This window comes from Zonotrichia leucophrys, chromosome 4, assembly GCF_028769735.1.
Source record: "Zonotrichia leucophrys gambelii isolate GWCS_2022_RI chromosome 4, RI_Zleu_2.0, whole genome shotgun sequence".
Lineage (NCBI taxonomy): Eukaryota > Metazoa > Chordata > Aves > Passeriformes > Passerellidae > Zonotrichia > Zonotrichia leucophrys.
Window position 1 is genome coordinate 23,523,179 of NC_088173.1, and position 23,624 is coordinate 23,546,802.

Below are 23,624 nucleotides of genomic sequence, written 5' to 3' on the forward strand. Positions count from 1 at the left end.
AGCGAAAATGGCATGGTCAGAGTAAAAGCAGGCAGTCATTGATTTAGTTTTCTAAAATACAGGTCTCGTTTGGAAGATGCTGAATTAAAGAATTCAACCAAGTGATTTGCTGAGAAGGACAAGCTTCCATTCCAGATACCTGCTCAGTCAAGACTGTCTGGAAGTCTTAGGCAAGAAGATTTGCTTTCATCTGAAGGAGAGGCTCAATGTCAATAAGATAAATTATTCCATTATAGCATACAATCAAATTCCCATTTGGTGACCCTCATGCACTAGGTACATGCTATACATGTTTTATTTTAATATGTTTCTTCCTGATTTGAGATGCTGACTTCATCTGGCAATTCTTGTTGAGATTCATGAAAGCAAAAAATAGCATAAGATCCTTTTATGCTGTGTGAAAAGGCAGCTGCTGAGACAGTAACATTCAGCTCAATATGGTTTGTGTTAATGCACAAGCACTATAAAACAAAGGAAGTATTTTAATAAGTTGCATTTTTTACTTTGGACTTTGCTTTTACAGTTTATTTTGTTACTGAAGTCCTGAATAAAAAGACTGCCTTATATGGTACTGCTGGATTCCTCTTGCTGAAGATGGAGTTACTCTACTGACATGGATTGAACTCTAGGTATTTTCTAGTTATGGTCTGAGACCTGACACTTGGAATTGTCATAACAATACTTTTCAGGTGCAGAAACACCCTTGTAAGTTCACTTCAGCAAGATTCATTATTTCTACTATACCACTATATAGTGTTCTCCTATACAATTCCATTAATTTTTCAGTCCTGTTATTGACAAGCTATGATGAACCAGCCCTAAATATTCCTATGCTGTTCTGTAATGCAATAAGATGTGTACATTTGAGAAACAGAGAGCTCTATTGCATCCTCCTGTTAGAGGAATGTAATCTTAGCCATGCAGAGTGAACTAATAATATGTATGAATTTTCCCCAACATCATCTGCAATCAGTGGAAAGATTTCTGTTCATTTTCATGTGCTTGTAGTCCAAAGCCCCTGGGAATGCCTTTGTCCTTGATACTTCTTTGGCAGGTTTTGTTTGGGCTGAAAAATCAGAAGAGTGGAAATGTTTCTGTGTCTGAATCCAGCTCTTTTCACATCCTTGGGATGCTACTGCATGGATTCTCTCAGTTATTTCCCCACTGTGTGCTGCTGTGTGTGCAGGATATGCATTTGCTGTAGTAGCACAAAAAATTGTAATTTTCTACTGCTCAAAAAATGAGAAGCAATTTTAGCACAGATCTTCAAAGGCCATCTTATAACGAGGCTGCAAAGCAATGTGCTCATTTACATTTCTATTAGGAAACCACTGGCTTGACTTTGCTTTCAGCATCAAAAGTCTGCCGAAGCAGATGAGACACACAACTTTATAAGGTTGTTTACTTCATTTCAGATTCTTTCACAGTTTATGACTTCTTTGACTGGCTTTCCAGATTATGTTCCACCCTAACTGCATATTTAACATTCAGATCCTACTGCTTGTGCTCTGAAGAATATGTATCTTTAAACTGTTACATCTGGACATAGCAAAGGTTCCAGACTCATCGATTATCTTTCTTCTTTTATTTGTGTTTCAGTATCAGACTAATGGTCACTAACCTAAGGCAGTAGCTTTTACTCTCCCTCCATGCTCTGCAGAAAAGGACTACCAGTGAACATATGCAAATAGGACTGGAAAATTTAAAATAAACCAAAACCAAACAAACCTTATATCTGATTATTTTCTTCCCATGCAGTTGTAAATAGCCACACAATCAGAGGTGGCTTTAGAAGTCTCAAAAGACTGTTATGGCACACACCTTGCAGACTTTAGAGGCAGGAAAGCAAGTCCTAGCTCTCATTTTAGAAAGTTATATTTGGTTTCTGCCAAGCTGACTTAAGATAAACTGGAGCAGAGCTTTGAAAGCAACTCAGTACCTTGTACACTCTATGGCAAACAGCCACAAAGTCTTTGCTGTTGCAGGAAGCAAATCTCCCACCGCTTTCGCAGAACAATGGGCAGGCATTAAAAAAAATGTTAGCAGATGGAGTGGCCTGTAGGTTGTAGGATGGGTGGGGTTTGAAAAAGGGTCCCCTTGCCAAGATTCAAGAGCAATTCCCTTAATTCTGATGGCCTTTTGTTGGAAATACTGATTTTGCCCCCTGTACTATTAATTGCAGCTGTTTCTGGAAAGATTGCAAAAGAAAATCTTGGGAGAAATAAACTGGGTTTTGGGGCAGGTCTCAATTCTGCCTTCACAAGTTTTCCCAGGAAGAAGTAGATCTGTCCCAGGGGCTCAATTATCTGTGCACTTCACTGTTCTGTCAGTTTCCCTGACTCCCTTTGCTCTGGTTTTGCACAGTAGTTCAGAGAGAAGGAAAGCATCAGCTCCACACTAATTGCACTTCCTCTGACACCAGCAATGCAAATTTTTTCTGACATCCCCCTGAAATCTTATCAGGTCATGCCTGAATGAAATAAAATTAATTGAATTCTTTTGGTATAGCTTACACTTTAGCAATGTCAGTGTTAAGATTCAAAGGACCCACTTTTTATTTCAAGGGCCATTTATACTTCTTTGGCAAAGAAACTGCCGTGATAAAAATGTATCTTCCATCGCATAGTGTAAGTGTGAACAGGAATCAGCTACACAGAATCTTCATGAACTAATAAAATAAAATTTCACGCATAACAAAACTGTTTCTGGACATAATACTAAGGTATTTTTATATTCATATAAATAGCATTGCATAGTCTCTGAATATTTTCACAATATCATACACTATACTACAGAAGAGATCAACTTAAAAACAACTCTATTATTTTCTTCCAAAATGTCCAAGTATTGCGTCAGCTAAATTGCCTTCCTTCTGTTTATTTCAACAACTTGCTCATTAGCTTTCTGATTCCTTTTGTTCAATTTAAATGAAATTATTAGTTAAAAGGTGAAAGGAATATTTTAGATCTAAGTGAAAAGATCAATTAAAATATTTGGCCCTTGTTAAATACATATTTATTCTGCAAAAGACTTTAAACAGAGGAACAGTTTAATTTAGATCTCTCAGTGAGACCTAAATTCTTAAATTATGTTTAAAGCTAAATGGACTTATGAAGGATTTATTGTACAACACGTCTGAACACAAGCACTTTTTAAAGCACTTTCATGAATCGTTGTCTTAAGTATGTGCCTAAATCCTGTTTACTTCCCTTAGACTCAAGTATGTTGCTTTCTGTGCACATTAAAGCACCTCAGCAGAATTTTTCCTGGAAGGCTGTCACCTAAGGAAGGTTATCAAGAACTGCCATGATGAGCATCCTAGCTGATGACAGATTTATATGGAATTTGGCTTTGAGCATGGCCCTCATCCAGTCAGCAATAGTTGTCTTCTGGGAACAAAAGGAAATTCCCTCCTAAACGTACTTCTCATTCAGTCTGTGAAATAAATCCTTTTTATTTAAAAGTCTACTTATTTCTTAACCAGGATGGATAGATTCATACTGACCTCAGTAATTTCTGGTTTAATAACATAAGCCTACTGAACTGTCAGGAGTCAAATACTCCCCCATATTCTATATCCAGGGGTACCCACACAGGACTGCTCGTAACCTCTGGGTATTTCTCTCTGTATTTCTCTGTAGAACTACCTGACCAATATAATATTGGAAAGATCAGTTTCCAAGATTTGCATAGTTCTTGTTTCCTTGAAACACTGGGGTCCAAAGTGTTACAAATACATGTGCCTGTATATATATGTGTGTGTGTGTGTGTGTGTGTGTGTGTATATATAAAAAGAATTTTCTGGTTCCATTTTTGTGCCACAGAACTATTTCTAAGCATCTTGGATGGATATAGTAGACCTGAGAAAGGATTCAATGGTTCAAGTTTTGTTCAAATGCTCCTTACAGGAAATCTGAAGTGAAATACGTCTTTAAAACATTCTTAATTCTAGTCTCTTTTAAGGTCTTTTCTCAAGATTCTGATGCCACATGTATGAGTTTCTACCAAGCACTAGTAGGATTAAATGGTTTATTGAGCTTCAGAATGTACCAGTCAAGATCAGAAAATGAACAAAATTGTATCTTAGTCTAATAAAACTGCTCCCTGTAAATATTAAGAGACCAAAATCTGATTTAGTGGTTTGAAGAGACACTTATGGCTTGATATACCAAACCCCAGGAGCTGAAGAAGTCATAATAGTAATACCTGATACAAATGGGAGTAGTAGTATGTGCATAAGTGATGCAGTTCTCCAGCCTGTAGTTCGGATCAAACTGTACAGCACAGAGGAATTTCTGGGCAGATGGATCTGCTAATCAGAGGCAGAATCCTCAACTCAGAACTCTTAACTAACTCTACTCTGCCAGTTCCACAGGCAAAGCCTTTAGGATTCTCCACTCATATTCCATCAGCCACAACAGAAAAGTTTGTACTGTAGTAATACTAATCTTTGTAAATGTGCTCAGATGTTTAAAAGCATCTCTTTTCACCTGAAAATTCCCCTGGCAACTTCAGACCGAGTATGCTATGGGCATTTCCATAGCACCTCACACCCACACTGCATCCTCAGATAAGGATCAGGGATTTAAGCTGGTGTGCTTCCATTCCATACAGTCTAACTGGAATTCCATTTCTAAGCAAACATTCCAAAGCATATTTTATTACACTTCTGTTAAAACATTTCAAATTTAATTGACAACAAAAAGAAAACATTTATTGCTGTAATACATAATAACAAGTGGATATTATTATTTTTAAGTACTTTAAAAACCCTAAGAACTAAAATAGTTTGATGATTACAGAGATGTTAGTATGTGATTATACAGTATTTTAATCTATATTCATTTTATACATAAAATAAAGTTCATGAAACAGTAAGCAGCAACTCTGCTATGCATGTGTATTAGCTACAATTATCAGCCTGATCCAGAAAATGCTGAGCACCCTCATACTTTGACCAGCCAGTGTGAGAAGATGGTCAGCAGCCTTCTAGGATGGGGCCCAAATGATGCACTAGAAGGAGTATGTGATGGCAGTGACATACTTTAATATTTTAATGGACATTTTCTTATGGAATCTCTAAGAAAATACATTTTCATAGTCATTGATAAGCACCAGCTCACAACACTGCATGTGGCTGCATCACTTGCACATTACATTTCCTGACAAACTGCATATACAATACATCTAGAATTCTCAGTACAGAGAGAACTGTAGCACTTACAAATTACCACAGGGAAAATACAGTTTATAGTAGCATTTCCAACAGTGACATTGCAACATTACTTTAGCGATTATGTTCCTTATGCAAAGGAGAAATAAAAAGTAGTCAGTGACATACTTCCTGAAATTTTAATACTGGCTTTCAGGTGTTAACAATCTAAAGTGCTTTCATGTTTCATACAGTTTTAAAAATTTTCAATTTGTACCAAAAAAAAAAATCCAAATATTTATAAATTTATTCTATACATTTGTGAATGTACAATTTAGTCTATTCCTGTTTCCTCACCAAAAAAATTGGCATTGCCATCTCCCAAATCTCTCTTTTGAAACCAAGTCTGTGAGTTTGTTCCTTGATTATAAGCATCCAGAAAATAGCAAATTCCAGGGATATCACTTGGAAAATTTGGTGGAAGCTCCTCTCTTGAGCGCGGTGTGAACACAAAACCTGGGTATTCCTTTAATAACCTAAAACAAAAATTAAACATATTGATTAAAATTAACCAGTCACTAAGAACTGCAGATATTCAATAACTCTTCATATATGGCAGGGAGAATCCAATTTAATTTTTACAGTTATTTACTGGAAATATAAAAAATAGTGTTTACTTGGTAACCTTGAAAACCTATTAAAGTGTGCATCAGTGCAAATAACAGTTTCTCCTCTTTTTTTTTGTCTTGGTAATGTTTTGTGCATAGGTGCTATGTTTGTTGTAATTTTTTTCAAGAATTATTCAGTGCTAAAAGCTTGCTCACATCCACACATCAAATGCACCATAATTAGTATTTCAAAGAAGGGAATACTGTGAACCTTATTAAGCTATTCAGGACCTCTTATCAATTCTAATATTATTTGCTTTTTCACATGTTGAAACAGAGACGGCTCTCTGTAGGGATAAATGTTGGTTAACTCATACCAAAGCTTTCAAACAATCACTGAAATATACAGCAGTTGTGCAAGGTGCCAAAATGTTATCCATGTGTCTTTAGAATTGGTGAATGAATCAAAATTTTAAAAATACACCAAACAAAAAGGAGGTTAACACCTCATTCACTCAGAAAAAAAAAAAAAAGAAACTCCACAACAACAATGGTTTACCAATTAATCAACATGCCTACTTTTTAGGGGTATGATTCAAAATGATTTTCCATATGAGTGGAATGGAAAAACAATCACTGTTGGCCAGCACTGCTTATGTTGACATACACAAGCTCTGGTGATGCTAAAGCTCTCTCTGCATTTTCAGAGGGCATGAGCAAAAGGGCTACTTTCTCTGTGCTGTAATACCTGTGCTGCTTTTTCTAAATCACCTATCCAAAATCATCTTAAGCTTGGCACCATCTATGTCACATAACACATGCTGCAGGGGATGTCAGGAAAGATCCTGTGCCAAATTCTCTGGCTGATGCTGGATGCAGAACCTTGCCACAAGGCATTATCAGATATGTGGCAGGGGGTACAAGCTAAGTAAGAAAAACAGATCACAGTCCAGGCTACAGTGAGGGTAGCAGAGCTTCCTTAAAAGTAATAATAATTTATACTTTTGCTTATTTTCCCCAGCCAAAAAGCCAACAGGAAGATAACAGACTACTACAGTAACTACTGCAGGTGGACATTTTACATACTGCACTGTACCTGTAAGTCGTTGGGCTGACATTTATTTTTCTAGGTATACTGCAAGATTCAAACTTATTGGCAAGGGTCACATTATTTCCAAAAAGGCAATAACGAGGCATTTTAACCCCAACAACTCCAGCAAAGACAGATCCAGAATGAAGGCCAATACGCATCTTTAAACAAAAGAAAGAAAACAGCACTTTTAGGTAAAATAGAACTGGTAAAGTCAATTTTATAAATTATTCTTCATTAAAAAATATAAAGAAAGAATGAGCTACTAAAATAAACAGGGTTAGCAGAGTCTCCTTAAAATATCTGTACTCTGGTCATTACTGCTCATGGAGAGGGAACTAGCTGAAGTTTATCTTGTTCTGCATTTTTAGTCAATAATCCTACCATATCTAAATGTGAACTGCTGTGAACTTAGCTCATACTCAGATCTTTGACTCTTACTTAGCTGCTGCTGTTTTTTTATGGTTCTCTTTGTTAGGTTTTTTTCTGAGCTGTGTTCTTTTTCTCATGTGCATTATACATGTGTAGAGGTGTTTTCTTCAGAACAGCATTCTGACTAAATAATGGTATGATGCCAGGAACCTTGTATGTCTACTCTGTATACTACTCTTTACATACCAAGAGAGTATCATACCAGTACAAAGAAGTTGCAGTTTCTAACTTCGAGTGTAAAAGTAGAAAAACCTGCAACAATACTAAAATCCACCCACATTGAAAAGATGGCTGAAATATGTTCATCAAAATGCAAGTCTGATTCAAAGTATGCCATTTGCAGTCACACCTTTTTTTCTTGGCAATTGATATGGAAAATGACAGTAGATTGTGTGACAAATGTATTGCTTTGCACAATATACAATGTTTTCATGAAGCATTTAATTAAAATAGATGCATGCTTTCATTAAAAATACAGTTTCTTTCTAAGAAGCTTCTGGTTAGGTACTTACACAATATTACATTTTATCCTTATTTTAAAATAGTTTAAAAAATGTAGCACTAGCATTTGCATGTAAATTATACACCTGTTATAACATTGTCAGAATGTTTCCAGATTTTTTAAGTGTAACTTGATACTGCAAAATACAAAAAGAACAATATTTATTTATAATACAATACTGCTGTTCTGTGTGATAAATGTGGAGCATATAATCCTCTTAATAACCATTTTCTTTTTCTTGGAATACAAGTATTCCTTAATTTAAAATTAAAAGAAAAAAAAAAAAACAAAACGAAAACCACTAAGCTTTCTGGAGGAACAATGACCAGATGTTAAAAATTAGGAAATGAAAGACATAATGAACTGAGACACCTCTATTAAAAATAATAGGATGGCTATTCCAGGCCATTTGAACTACATTGAAGGTCCACATAATTTTTCATGCACACAGACCTTTCTTTTTCTTTCTCAGTAAGACATAATCCTATATGAAAATTTCAGTACATGTGTAAGTTCCCACTGAAAGGAAGCCATAAATATAATTACCACTGAATTTAACAGTTGCTTTGACAGCATTAACACCATTATCTTATGGTGGTTCAGTATCTGACTGTGAAACAAGAGCAGCAATGGAATCCTCCAAAGCTGTGTGGATTACTACAATCAGAACGTCTTTGGGCATTCATATTCATAGCTTCTGCGTCAAAAGACCTGCAGTCTAATTTGGAAAGAGGATTAGTCATTTCCTTAGAAAAGAGACTATTCCATGCCACTGACAGTTTTATTGCTACTGAGACAAGAACTGCAGCATGTCAGATTGCACCTATTCACTTCACTGCATTTGTCTTTTAAGTTGATTTTCAGATCTCTATTTCACCTTTACCACTCTATAAAACTCTCATCCACAAATCTGAAAAAGTCAGCTTCTCCAGCCACAGTCACTTAATTCCCCAAATTCCCTAAGTTAATGCAATGATGTGAAAATTCCTTGAGACAAAATCCCAGAAAGCAATTAAACAAACAAAGGAGCTCAGTTTACCAAATAAAATACAATAAAATTTATGACCTTGATAGGCTCTCCATGGGGAGACACCACCTCATCTGACAGTTCCATCATCTTCAGGGCCATCAGTGCTATTTGAACAGCATGTGTTTCACTTTCTTTGTGCAAGCCTCCAGCAACACAGTAGGCATCTCCAATAGTCTCCACCTAAAACAGACATATTTGTTCCTTACACTTAGATTGTTTGATAAATATAAAAGAACTGCCTAAGTTCTTTCAGTAAGAATTGTAGTAAAACATAATTCTTGAGTAAGTCTTAGTTTTCCTGCAAAATTATTTAAGTACTGGACAAATCTTGCAGTATCATGCAAAAGGAAAAATTACACAACTTTTATTTATTGCTGAGCATAATTCTAAAATAGTTTTCTTTTTTCATTTACAGTCAGGCACCCCCAGCTACATTAAACACCTGTTTACTCCAGAGTCACAGCACTGTCATTCAAATTAATTTTTAGAATTAACTGTTAAGTTTTGATGGTTTTTTTTTCTTGGCTGAATGAACAGCTGTTTGTGTTCACTGTTTTTGTTTGTTTGTTTTGTGATTTTGTCTCTCATTTGAAAAAGGTTTATAGCAAAATAATTTTTGGACTTCCATTATCTTCTGTCCCACTTATTCTTAATTTCCTTTCCTGCCCCAGAATCCCAAAGAAAAGCAATGAATGGTGTACCTTGTAGACATCTAGCTCTCCACATTGGTAGTCAAAGCGAGTATAAAGCTCATTAAGCATGGTGATAACCTGCATAGGTGAGCATTGGGAACAGATGGCAGTGAATCCAACAATGTCAGAAAACAGCATTGTGACATTATTAAATTTCTTGGCTTGTACAACTTGTCCCTGCCACAGCTGCTGAGCAACCTCTCCAGGAAAAATTGAAAACAGAAGATCTACAGTCTTCTTCTTCTCCTCTTCAAGCGCTTGATGGGCCTGCTCAAGGGTTGCTTTTAGCTTTCCTAACCTCTTCTTCAGTCCATCCTGGGCTCTGGCCTGCTCTCCTATCAGAACAACATCTCTTAAAGCATTGTGAATGGGAATATCAGAGAGGTACAATCCACGTCCTGTAAAATCTTCTAGTCTGTCCACACAGGGAGATCCCAAGAACAGAATGGCACTGGATTCAAAAATATAGATCATTTGGCCTTTAAGATCCATTACCTGAAACAGTTAAAGAAACAAGAATTCACGCAAAACATGCACAGGATGTTCAGTACTCACTGAAATTTAAAATTAAAGGCAGAAATGGCAGGAATATCCAATTTTAATAGTCTAAAAAGGAAAAATATTTTATGTGAAGTGTTTTTATGTCCCTTCTGCATTCAGTTGTGTAATGTAAAAGGTGCTACAGAGCTTAGCTTAACATGGCTCTGAAAGACCACTTGTTTAATAAAATCTGTTCCTTACTAATAGACATTTGCATATGCAAGTACATGCAGAATCAAAACCAACTCTACTACCCCTTGTAACCATTTTAGTGCAGAAATGGATCTAAGATGAAGTAGCTACAGATTTTAATAGTAGCTACATTAGTAACTGGGTAAAACTTCCTAACTGTTCCTCATTGAATTTTTTGGAGTGTTGAGTCTGAGTTGGTAATTCATCCTGGAGTGCTTCAGGTGTAGAGAAGCTGGAATTTATCTGGGACCAGGAATAAATAAAAACAGTCATTGGATATGAGATGTTTTTTACTGTCCCAGGTCATTTGTCACAGACCCAGCTTCAGCAGAGATAGTTGTAATCCCATCAGCTGAAACTAAGTGGAACCTTTGGTGATTCTATCTGATGAAAACATCAGAGTATCAAAGATTCCAAAACACCAAAGGCTGAATGAGCACAGGAAACATCAGTTTATTTTCCCCAAACCTAGAACTGTTCCCAAATAACTCAGGGGCATTTTGTTAAAGCTTTTCCTGCCACTGTCTTTGTGCTGAAGATGCCCTTACTCTCAGCAGCATGGCTTTATCTCAGTATTTCAAAATATTGAAATAAATCAAATTTGCAGTCAGATTTTACTTCTGTAAAAGTCCTAAAGCAGAGTTTTTATTGAACACTGGCTTCAGAATCTGAATAACATTTGACTACACTAATTCAATCATTATTATGCAGTTGTATCAGATGTAGATAATGCAAAATGCACCATGTTTTGTGGCTATTTTAACTCCATCTGAAGAAAAAAAAATTCCTGATAGAAGTAATGGTGATAAAAAGTCTCTTACCATGGATGGTTTCATATCAGTGTTATCCCATCTTCTAACTCGTACAGTAAATTGCATATTTAGCATGGTCATTATTGCACTAAAAGTGCAGCTTACTTTGGGGGTAAGAATTTCAAAATACTCTTCAAAATTTGGCTTAGCTTGGAATTCTCTCCTGGTCAAAAGTCTTCTTATCCCATTTCCAATTTGAAGAACTGACATATCCTTGTCAAACATAAAATGAAATGGGAAAGTCTTACAGAACACAGAGGCAGGAATCACAAGTGAAGACTGTGGTTTACATGGAGATAAGGATGGTTTTGCACTTTTGACTTGTATAGAATACAGCAAATAAGGCTGATTAGCAAACTCAGTGCAGTCATTATGGAAACAAGGAGGCATGAGCATCACTTCCACCTCAGTTTCATACAAAATATGAGCTGCTGCTTTAATGATACCAGGTAGAATAAGACTTGTGATTTTCTTAGGAAAGAAATAATAAACATTTAAGAAGTCCTGATCTTTCTCCAGGCATAATATGGAGGCATCTTCAAGTCTGTCCTTTTTTCCTGCTTCTTGGCTGTGGCTACTCTGCTTCAGCAGAGTAGTGAAACTATTCAAGAAGTCCTTAAGGGTGCCTCCAATAACCCCTAATATGTGTTCATCCTCTTCATAGCATATTTTGAATAGCTCTTCACCAAGAGATTCCCGTAGAGACTCCACGGGAACACCTGCACAGAACCACATTTTAGTCAGAGCTGCACTCATCATCCTGAATCACAGGCTAACCTCCCCATTTTTTTCCAAAACAAACAATCAATATCCTTCCCTGATACAGCATTGACACCTGAAGGCACTCTCATTTAGGAGTCCTGGAAACAAGGCCTGGAAATGGGGGGATGATTGGTTGTGGTTTAGAAAGATCCAAGATTCAGTATTCTTTGTAGAGATGTAAGACAAAATGGATGCAAGTTTTGGTACAAGATTTAACTCAACTCCCTTAGTTTGATCTAAAGGAGTAAAATAAGAAGTTTAAAAACTAACACACAAATAAAATGGGATCTGCAGATCTAAGTACTATGTGTAATCCAGTACATTAAATAACCCTGGGAATATTCTGGAGCACTGAGGACAATTGGCACTGAATGGCTCACATCATTGCTAGTAAATTTGTTTTACCCAGATAGCTGCATGCAAACTGACTGTTGGAAATATTCCATTTCTCCAACTGTTACTGGGAACCCTTTGAAAAAGTATTGTCTCTCACAGACCAGCTGTGTGCCTGGACCAGTTAAACAGTTTAAGTGTACAGAAGACCGTATTTCAGTTCCAGGAAATGTTAATTTACTATTACAGATGTAGCCAGAGTTACATATTAAAAATTATAGAGTTCGCTTCTGACATACAACAGTCCTCAGAATATGAAGTAACATATTAGTAACAAGACTAATTTATATAAAATATATATTTTATATAATAGACACTCTATTTATTTATATATATATTACTAAACAAGCTTAAATTACCTGCTGCATTAGCATGATCACTGATTATTTTTTCAAAATCTTCTCTATCACCAGTTTTTCTGCAAAGATCATAAAAATATAATAAAACCCCTGAATTATCAAGATAAATGTGGTAAAGACAATAAGTATAGAAGTTACCTTGTCTTTAAAGTGTATAGACTCAGTTCTGCTGATCAAATAATAAGTTTTTAATTAATTCAAAAGGGGGGTCTTGGTAGGATCTTAGATAATCCTATGCATTTCTGGTAAATTAAAAGTTTTGTGGTCTGAGCTCAAATTGTGGATTTCAGTCAAATGCTATTGCCTGTCATTGTAACAGTCCTGGTTTTTTGTTTGGTTTGTGTTTTTATCTTGAAGCCAAAACTAAATTTCCTAACACATTGTAAAATATAATTGGCATTTATATTCAAGCATTTTTTGGAATTCCAGTGTATTTAATTCAAAAGAGGTCAGAACATATTTCTGCGTTGAGAGGAAAAACAAATAACAACTATTAACTCCGAAATTACATGTTCATAGTTAGTAATGAAGATTTTTGACACAAAACTGCAGCCCTCTGAGTTCTCTGAGGACAATAAATGTCAAACTGAATGTTTGACTCCAAGTTATGAGAAAGACGTATAGCTTAGATTAATCTTCATATAAGCAATAAATGCCTGATACATGCCTTCTGAATTTCTTCACTTGGAATATCATAGGTATATTTATAGGCAAAAACAACACAGACATTTAGATTTGTTTTACATTGGCATTATTGCCTCCTTCAGAATATCACAGTAATTTTTTCTTTTCAACTGATACTCCAGGGAAGCAACACATAATTAAAGAATGGGAAAACATTCATAGCAATAAGCCAGTCAGCAATTGCAAAGCACATCTGACCCGCTATCTTTGGTTCAGTCAATGTATGTAAAGTGCTTTAAAAATATCAAGTATAATTTAAAAGATACACTGCAATTATCTATTCTTATCATGGTGAGCAACAGTGTAGTTTCCAACTTGATTATTTTTCTTCACTTCAGAAAGCAGATTTAAACTGATGGGCTTATTTTTTTCAGATGCATTCAATAAACAGAATCATCAGAGTATCATGAGATTCTAACTCCCTACAAGGAGTAGGGAGAAAGAAATTCTAACTCCCTACAAGGCTCAAATGATTAATATTGGATACTAAGAAGTGCTGAAAATTGAGCTGAGTTCCTCAGAAACAGAAACCAGAAGCCAAGTGAGCTCAGGAAAACATCCAAGTCAGAGTCTGTAGTGTAAGAGTGTTCACTGTATCAGAAACCAAATTATTTTGTATAATACTAATTGTATTTCAGAATCTTTCCCTGGGATCTTAGAAACACTGGGCTAGATCCATACACAACCAATCTATTGCTCCATCAATGCCAAGCTGGCTCTGAGCTCCTCCAAAGTCCTTGCCTGCTTTGCTTCCCTGTACAATTTGTCCATTAAGTCAACTTTGTGAATATTTTAAAATAAACTAAATCATTACTAGCTTACTTTACTTGAAATGTTACACACCAATTTGACAAGATAATTGAATATAAACTCCAGAAGTCTTGATTCCCGGTCACCACCCCATTCCTGTCTGAAAAACATTATTACACTGATACAACATTATTGCAGCGTAGTTACAAACCCATTACACTTACATACCTGGTTTCTTTTATTCTGTGTTTTGCAAGTGTTCTCTGCAGTGCAAGATTTAGCCTTTCAAACTGGGGAAAAAAATAAGTATGTCATATGTATATATGTCATTGCTGAAAATTTAATCATGAGGTAACATTTTTATACACAGAATTTCTTTGCCATCCTTGGGACTAACAACTTTTATTCAAGACAGTATTGTTGTTAGAAACAGCATGTCACTTCTGTGGTTATGGGGTTTACTTTATGTTCATCTCTTCAGCTCCAGTACCACTGTAATTAAAATTAAAAAGTTAAGCCCCTCAGTAATTAAGCCCCTCACTTCATGTGCACCAGTGGTAGTGTATTTAAAAACAGTGATGTTCTTCAGCTCCAAGTTTTCAGGTGGCAGTAAAGACAGTGCTGCTAAGAAATAACTAACACAGCTCTCTATTATTACAAATCCCACCCCCCAAAAAACCACAAAGTACTATGAATACAAAATTATTTTAAAGAAAAGAATAATTTTTGCTGTGTACGCCACGACATCCTCCAAATGAAAATCTAGTCATTGTAGACAGCCTTTATTAAAGGATTCTCTGATAAAAGAAACTTTAGAGCATAACGAATATTTGCCTTAAAATACTTCAATCCCATGATTCCATATCCTTTTTGCAGTTCCTAATTGGAACAGATGGAACTTTTTCCAAATATGTGTATTTCAAATTGTTAGGGCCAGTAAAGCTGTCACATGTATGTAGTCTCTGATATTCAAACCCCAAACTTCCCACACAGACAGGGTCACAGAATAGTACTATACTGGTATGACAGAATTCAGCTGTGAGGCTTCCTGTGGCCTGGCTTTTCTTTGCTTGTCTTTCCCTAAAGAAACTAGCAGCTTTTACTGCATCTTTTACATTTTGTATTTCCAGGAGGAAAGGTTGCACAACCAAAGAAAATATCACATGAAAGAAAGACATATTCTGTAAATGTTCTCCAAGGAAAAATCTAAAGTGAATTAGATGCATATATACATATCTATATATGAATATACAGAACATGTATATGAACACAACATAAATTACATCTGTGTAGAAACCAATACAGTAAGTGGAACGCCATCCAATCCATTACTTATAAATGAGCAATGTTCTCCATATTTCTGTAAAGAAAGAAGCAAATTAAACAACAACATGCACTACATTATATCCCAAATTTAATCAAAAAGTTGTCTGGATGCACTTTGTCCTGGACTTCCAAGCACAGCTCACTGTCTCCATGAGAAGCTCACAGTTCAACAGGGGTCATGATGCAGCTCCGTTTTGGAGCTTCCAGTTGGAAGGAAGATGATGTTACTCAATGACATTTAGGTAAGGTAAATTTTCTAAGCAATGAAAAATATGTTTCTAAACAAGCAAGGCCCTTTTATGGAAAAATAGGATTAGGAAAATGCTTAGAGCTTGAACCTAAATCAGCATGAGAACAGACTTGGACAAAGTTCTGATGCATATGACTTGAATGATTGTAAATAATAACAATGATAACCTTGAATTTCAGTGGTTCCTAGGCTACATGGTCATAATATCTTTGCTTTGCCAAGCTTTGTCCCAGATGATGAACTAGTCTATCATAATTATGTAATAGACAACTGCATACATTTATACCACTCTAAAATACCAATTATTAAAAATCCCATGAACAACTATATACTAGAAAAGCAATGCAGCAATCATGACATCCTGGAAAGGGTGCTTTGCCAGTTCATTTTTGGGTTACGAGTATTTTCCTTTATAAATTTAGAGATCAGTTTAAAGGTTTAAAGGGATGCATTCCATCTGTATAAATGCAGCAGAGGTAAAAAGATCTGCATAACCAGATCTGCAAATAGATTTAAAAAACTCCAGCACTTTAAGTAAGATACACCAAATGTCCAAGTAATGGAATTGTAATTAAATGAGTGTACAGAATTGTCCATTTGCTATTTCCAGTCCCGATATGTCAGTCAGTTCCTTCAAACCTCCCACTGAATTTGAGACAAGGCCAAGAGCTGGATGTCAGAGAGCTGCATTTTTCATCTTCTTTTTACAGAGATAAACCATGGTATTCATCTCCACTCAAGCAAGCCTAGGCCTGTTTTCAGTTAAGTTGAGCAGAGACACAAGAATATCTTTGTGGTAAATACGAACAGTAATGGTTTTAAAAATAGCATGACAGGAGGTTAGTATCACAGCAGATGGAAACATCTATTTTAATTTTTTTGTGATAATGACTAATACACTTAGCAGTTTGGATTCAGTTAGGTGAACTGATGAGATGACCACATAATTTACATAATTAGGTAACAAGGCAGAATTACTACTACTATATCTCTATGTTAAAAAATGGTACAAAAATAGATGGATTTAAAAAGAACAATTAAAAAGATCAGTGTAAGGGTGCAAATGCAAGGCAAAAATAAGGGAAATACAGTGGAAGGAATGATGTTTATGACACAGATTGTGGCAAGATTATGTCCAGAAGGAATGGAAGTGGATTTAAACTAGGGAGAACTACAAAAGAACACAAACTTTTAAGTCAAAGCAGCTTTCTAAGGGCTTACATCTAAAGGCAGGCATAGAATGCTTTTTTAGCATTTATAGTTAAATGCTATTAAAGTTTTATTTAGTACCTATTTACCTCAGGAAAGATTAGTTTGCAGATGCTTTCAGTTAGTGTGTGCAGGTACACTCTACTTCTGCTCGTTTTCCTTTGTGGAAGGTTTCCTTGACCATCTTTTTCATGGACTTCTTTGCAGATGGGCAAAGCTGCTCTAGAGCTGTTTTCTGTGCAGTCCTTGTCATGTTCCTCAGTAATGTGACCTTGAGTCAGTAAGGAGAAAGGACATTCTCCTGTGATCTTCAAGTCTTTCAGTTTTGTACAGAACATACTGTACAAAGTCTCTCTCTTGAGATTAGGAGTACTTAGCTCTGTGTTTACTAACAAGAGCAGAAGATGCCAGAATAAGTTGATAAGGCAACCGCTGTGGAAGGTTATTGGTAGCTATAAATCACCACAGGAAAAATTTTCTGCCCCTACAAAACAAGAAAGAAAAAAAGAATTACAAACATTTATTTTCTCTTTTAAATTCTGACGATGTGCTGGTTTTATCTTAAGTGCATTAAAATAATGGCTTTTTGAGGACTTAGCTCAGGAAAGCACTTACTCTTGTCCCATTTTAAGCATGTAGTATCTACTGACTTTAGTGCTTTGGGTAACTCAAGCTTAGTGCATGTCTTACCCGACACATATTTGGTCACATTGATGGATGAGGTTTCTGAAAGTTGAATTCCAACGAGGAAACCTTTTTGATTCTTTATAAGTAACTATTAAAAACTATCTCACATGAAACAGATTAGTTATGAATACTTAAATCTAAATTTACTTGATGTCCAAGATATCCTTTATGTAACAGAGAAACATATGACTTAAGTTAGTGTGTGTACTTAAACAGTAAACCAACCAAGACCAAAGGTTAGAGTCTCTTGTAAAAACAACTGACTGGTGACAACTCACATCTTGGGAATTTGACCACACAACTGCAGTTGCTTGGAAACACTAAGGGATTTTTATGCTTTTGAAGGTGGTATTTTCCAAACAACACATTAAACTTTTAATTTTAATAGTGGTTCCATTTATTACAGGGCCAAAGCCCAGCTAGAACTTAAATCTGACTACTGCTGTAAAACACAAAAATGTTTTTACAAATACATCAGCAACAAAAGGAGGGCTAAGGAGAATCTCCATCCTTTACTGCACGCAGGAGGAAACATAGTGGCAAAGGACAAGGAAAAGGCTGAGGTACTCAATGCCTTCATTGCCTCAGTCTTTAACTGTGAGAACAGTTGCTCTCAGGACACCAAGAGAAGACAGAGAGCAGAATGATGCTCCTATAAATCAGGAGAAAAATGGTCAGTGACCAGCTACAAAATTTAAGATACACAAGCCCATGGGGCCAAATGGGATTCACCCAAAGGTCTAAAGGCAACTGGCAGAAGAGATCACCAAATAATCTTTCATTTACCAGCAGTCTTGGCTAATTGGGCAGGTCCCAGTTGACAGGAGGTCCGTTAAGATAATGTCCATCCACAAGAAGTCAGAGGGAGGATATCACCTTACAGCCTGACTTCAGTCGGGCTCAGTCAGCCAGGGAAGGTCATGGAGCAGATCATCTTGAGTACCATCACACAACACATGCAGGACAACCAGGGGATCAGGCACAGCCAGCATGGGTTTAGGAAAGGCAGGACCTGCCTGACAAGTCTGGTCTCCTTCTATGACAAGGTGACCTGCTTAGTGAATGAAGAAAAAAGATAAAATCTACCCAGACTCAATTAAAGACTTTGACACCATTTCCCACAACATTCTGGAGAAACTGGCAGCTCATGGCTTTCACAAGAATGTCCTTTGCCAAGCAAAGAACTGGCTGGATGACTAAGCCCAGAGTGTACTGGTGAATGGAGTTACATCCAGTTGGCAGCCAGTCACTAGTGGGGCTCCCCACAGCTCAGTATTGGGTCCAGACCTGGTTAATATCTTTATCAATGATCTGGACAAGGGGATTGAGTGAACCCTCAGTCAGTCTGCAGGCAGCACAAAGATGGGTGGGAATGCTGGGGGATCTGCACAGGATGGATCTATGCACTGAGGCCAATCATATGAGGTTCAACAAGCAAAGTGATTGTCCCTGCCCTTGGGTCACAAGAGCCCCATGCAGTGCTACAGTCTGAGGGAGAGTGACTGGAAAATCGCCTGGCAGAAAAGGACCAGGTGCTGGGCATGCTGGTCAACAGCAGCTGAACATGAGCCTGTGTGTGCCCAGGTGGCCAAGAAGGCCAATGGATCCTGGCCTGGATCAGCAATGGTGTGGCCAGCAGGACCAGGACAGTCATCATCCCTCTGTACTCAGCATTGGTGAGATCACAGCTTGAACCCTGCATCCAGTTCTGGGCCCCTCACTACGGGAAGGACACTGAGGCACTGGAGCGTGTCCAGAGAAGGGCAATGGATCTGGGGAAGGATCTGAGGTACAAGTTTTATAAGAAGCAGCTGAGGAAGCTGGGTGTGTTTATCCTGAAGAAAAGGAGGCTCAGCCAAGACCTTACTGCTTCTAAAAGGAGGCTGTAGCAAGCTGAGGATCAGTTTCTTCTCTCCAGTAACAAATGTCAAAGAAGAATCAGCCTCCAGTTTTAACAAGGGAGGTTTAGACTAAATATTAAGAAACATTTCTTCAAAGAAAGGGTGCACAAAAATTGGAACAGGCTGTGCAGGGAAGCAGTAGAATCATCATCCTTGGAGATATTTAAAAGATGTGTAGATGTGGCACTTAGGGACACGGTTTAGTGAAGATGATTTATTTCAGTTAGGCAGTCTGAAAAAGGCTCTTTCTTTAATTTTCTATTGACTGTATCTCATTGAATCAGATCCTCTCATCCTCATATAATACTCTTAAAAAATAATCCTCGAGAGCTTCTGGCAACTCTGGAAGCAGCTAAGTATTACATTTTTCTCTCTGGAGATACGACAACTACTTCTCTCAAAGGCACTACGGCTTTAATAAGCCTGTGGATGACACCATTTGTTTCTGCCCCTGAGACACCCTAAGGGCATTTGGGGTCACACGGCAACTGTATCAGAGTTAAAAATAACTAATTCCCTGATACAGGTTATCAGCTGCTGCTTTTGAAACAGCTGGAATGAATGGCACAGCAGGAGAATGCTGCAGACACAGCACAAATGGTACGGAAAAAAGGAGAAACAGACAGGGGCTACTTTGATTGGACCTGCTGCTGAGAAAAATATTTGGCAGAAAAGCCCCTTTAAAGCATGCTGTAATACTGATGGTGTCAGGCCAGGCTCTAGGGGACATCTATCAAAATTAACGTCTTATTTTAAGAATCAATAAACACAATGCTAAGAACAAGAGGCTGAAGAATGTTTACATAACATTTTATATTTCTGATTTCAGTTTTTACACAGAAACTCATTTGTTTCTCCTGCATGGACATCAGCAATAATTCATTTTTTTATTGCTGAATAACACTGGGTGGCAAATAAGGCAGTGAAAAATTTCAAGCAAGAACCATACTCCAAATACATAAATATACATAATACTTTATAGTGTAAGCATTGTTATGGATACATAGATGGATATTTTTATTCAGAAGCCATTACATACCCAATATTACTACACTAAGAAATAAAAGCAGAAAAGAACCATATTTTATGTAGTTGGACTGATGTGTGTACTGAAGTTAAACATACATATATACATGCACAATTGTCAAACCTAAAAAAATTATGGCTCTGATGGGTCTTACATTTATACTCAGATGCTCTGCTGGATTCGGGCCTTAAATTTCAAGATAAATTTTGAATTTACAAAATAACCACTAAAATTTCTTAAGTCAAGTATATCAGCAGTTTGAAAGGAAAAAAAGACTCTGAAATACATTTTTTGAAAAGAATGTAGAATTAAACATTTTAAATATCTCCCAGGGAATGCAACACTGCAAATGCATATGCTGCTATTTAAACAGACTTAAAAAAATTTCTGAGTGAAGAATGTAAGAGTGAATTAATGGCTAGATTAGACAGCAACAGATATGTACTGCATTTGCACTAACCTAAGAACAAAGAAAGTGAATGACCATCAGTTACCAATGAGTTTTCAGTTTCTTTGGATTTTTTCCTACTGATTAAGTTATTTCTCTATTTTTAGAAAACAATAATCTGGAAGTATTTGGGGTTCACTTCCATGCTATAATACAGTATTTTAACTATATCACATTTATTGCAATAGGAAAAATATCCAGGCAGGTAGAATCAGTTCAGAAAAGGAAGTGATGCCATTGTTTTACACCTGAAAAGTCTCCACAAGCTGTCACTTGGGAAGAGGTCCCAGAAGATGGTAATGGGACAAGACACTGTCAGGGGCAAAATGGACACTAATGTGAAGATCCCTGAGTTGACAAAGCTGCTGGACATGCAGCTACTGCGTCTGCAGCTTCTTTTTGTGAAGCCACCCTGTGTGCTGCAGTACACCGACATTCAGCCTTGTCCTGCCCTGGTGGGACTGGAATCTTTGCCCTTGATCTCAACACTACTTTGGGCTCCTGCCAATTGCTATTTATGAACATATCATAATTGATTTGGAAGAATGTGGATATCCATGATGTTTCTAGCAATAATACTGTTGTACAAAACCAATACCAGATCTTTAAAGTCCAAATAATGAAGACATAGATAGAGTTTTCTGAAGAACCATTTTCAAAGGATCCTGAAGTTCTTGTTTTCCCAGAAACAAATTGCATGGCTCTTTGATAAGAGAGATCCCAGTTCAAAACCATTATCAATTTAACAGGTATAACTATTTTCAAGCAGTGGTCAGTTCAAAACTCTTCCTGACCTCTGCAATGACAAAACCCCCTAAATCACATCTTTAAATAAACAAAGAGGAAAACCTAAATCCATTACACTTTAGAGGATTCAAATACTGAAAAAAACTCTGTCTTCTTTAATTAAAACATCAAGTTTGCATCTGGTACCCTAAGTGCATCTTGCACTTAATTTAAGTAATGTTCAGAAAAAAAGTCTATTGTATTACAGGAAAATCTGTCTCACTCATATAGTAATTAGACATGTTAAAGGTCTGACAGGAGAAAGATAATGAATTCCCAGTGCAGAGATTACAGAAGGAATTTCAGCAGCATGATGGACCTTTAAAAGGTACGAAAAACATGATACCACACATCACAGTTTAAGTCAAACATCTGCAGATGTGTTTCAGGAATGAGGAACACCAGCCCTCCAACTGTTCACCATGTCTTTAGACATTTTCTGACCATAACAAAAAAAACCAAAAAGAAACATGAAAATAATTTCTGTTTTTGATTCCTCTCCAAACATGGTTTGAGAGAGCTCATCCCAGGGGAGTAGCAGTGTCTAATGTGAATTCTCCATCTCTGGCATATTAATTGATGTTGTAGTTACCTTGGGAAACAAATTGAAAATTAAAATTAAATAATCTGCTGTGAGATCAAACTACAAGGAACCAATTTATTTAGTGTCTGACTGAGTACAACATGGCACTGTGCCACTCAGAAAAATGAAGATGACTTTACATAGTATAGCTGCAGAATAACTTAACAGTGCTCAAAATGCTCTGTACAAACATTTCTAAGTTTACATCTATACATGTCTCAAAGTCAAAAACACATTCCTCTATGTTTATGTTTACTATCTGCTACTGAATACTTCCTTTATTACAACATTTATTGACATTGTCATGTAATACAGATCAAAGAATCAATCATATAGTAAAATCCCTAATATTAACACAGCCATTTATAAAAATTAAGCAATACAACTTGTCAACAGTAGCTAAAGGTAGTTTATAATCTTAATTTATGGATATGGCACAAAAATTAAAAGCAACATTAAATACTTTTTATCTTGTGACAAGCAGAGTCCTTCACTCAGAGTAAGACAGAATATGGTATGATGGTATGTCATTTTTTAATTTTAAATCATACATATCACTTTGTTAGGTGAACTGCTGCACGTTGAGCAATAATTAAAAAAAAACCAGTCCACTTTGCCAGAGTCAAAAGATATCACTGACCGAATCTAACTTTCTCTAGTACGACAGAGATTGCAGCACTTGCAGGAGTGGTGTGGAAGCCTTTGCCTCCACAGAAGCAGCTGTTAACTTCTGCCTTTATGAAAGAAAGGGGTTGGCTGTTCCCACTCAGCTCTAATCTCCGTGGGGTTCAGAAATCATTGCCTTTTGCCCTTTGCCAATCAGTGCCTCTGAAGAGAGCAAGGCAGGAACTGTTCTTTTTATGCACAGGCAAAATGCAACCAGCTTCTAGTGAGACACGTAAGGATCCAGCACCCTCCCTATCATGAGTAGCAGCTCATTTCTATTTTAGCTGCTGTGTCTATCAGCTGACAAACACAGCTAAAATAACTAAATATTATAATTTTTCTTAGTAATATTAAGCACAACATCTGCATATTAGTTTTTCTACTACAAGTGCTGTAGGTAGCAACAAAATCAAAGCCCTGGTGATTGGTCCATTTCCAAAGATCCTGAGGTTGTTTCTAAAATACTAAGAAGAAAGCACCTCAAGTCCACATCAATATATAAGCTCATATTTTAATAAGTCAAAGCAAGTATTTTTTATCTTATTAAATCCTGTACAAATAAGTTAACCTTTCATTGTTTGCCTCACTGTTAGTTTAAACATGTCCTGGGTACATACACCTTCAAAGCATTAATTTGTTTGGATATTGCAAAGCCAAGGAGTTAAGGTCTAGAAACCCCTGAATAAATGTGACCATTCAATCCTAAATCATTACCACCTTGTGTAGACATGGGCTTTACTTCA

The 23,624-nt window shown here is 36.6% G+C and overlaps 1 protein-coding gene across 3 annotated transcripts in view; it reads right to left on the bottom strand.

The window, feature by feature from the left end:
• Positions 1 to 4,021: 4,021 nt before the first annotated feature.
• GUCY1A1 (guanylate cyclase 1 soluble subunit alpha 1) overlaps positions 4,022 to 23,624 on the bottom strand; it is a 35,499-nt gene continuing 15,896 nt past the window's right edge. For 2 of the 3 annotated variants that reach the window (XM_064710798.1, XM_064710800.1), the window contains exons 2-9: positions 16,873 to 17,267; positions 14,227 to 14,288; positions 12,565 to 12,623; positions 11,060 to 11,769; positions 9,516 to 10,001; positions 8,851 to 8,994; positions 6,857 to 7,011; positions 4,022 to 5,688 (exon numbers count right to left, since the gene is read on the bottom strand). In XM_064710798.1, the coding sequence (XP_064566868.1) occupies positions 5,487 to 5,688; positions 6,857 to 7,011; positions 8,851 to 8,994; positions 9,516 to 10,001; positions 11,060 to 11,769; positions 12,565 to 12,623; positions 14,227 to 14,288; positions 16,873 to 17,121 (2,067 nt within the window). In that variant the 5' untranslated portion in view covers positions 17,122 to 17,267 and the 3' untranslated portion in view covers positions 4,022 to 5,486. Of the gene's footprint in view, positions 5,689 to 6,856; positions 7,012 to 8,850; positions 8,995 to 9,515; positions 10,002 to 11,059; positions 11,770 to 12,564; positions 12,624 to 14,226; positions 14,289 to 16,872; positions 17,268 to 18,256; positions 18,277 to 23,624 lie in introns of those variants that run through there. The other variant, XM_064710801.1, reaches the window with a different exon arrangement.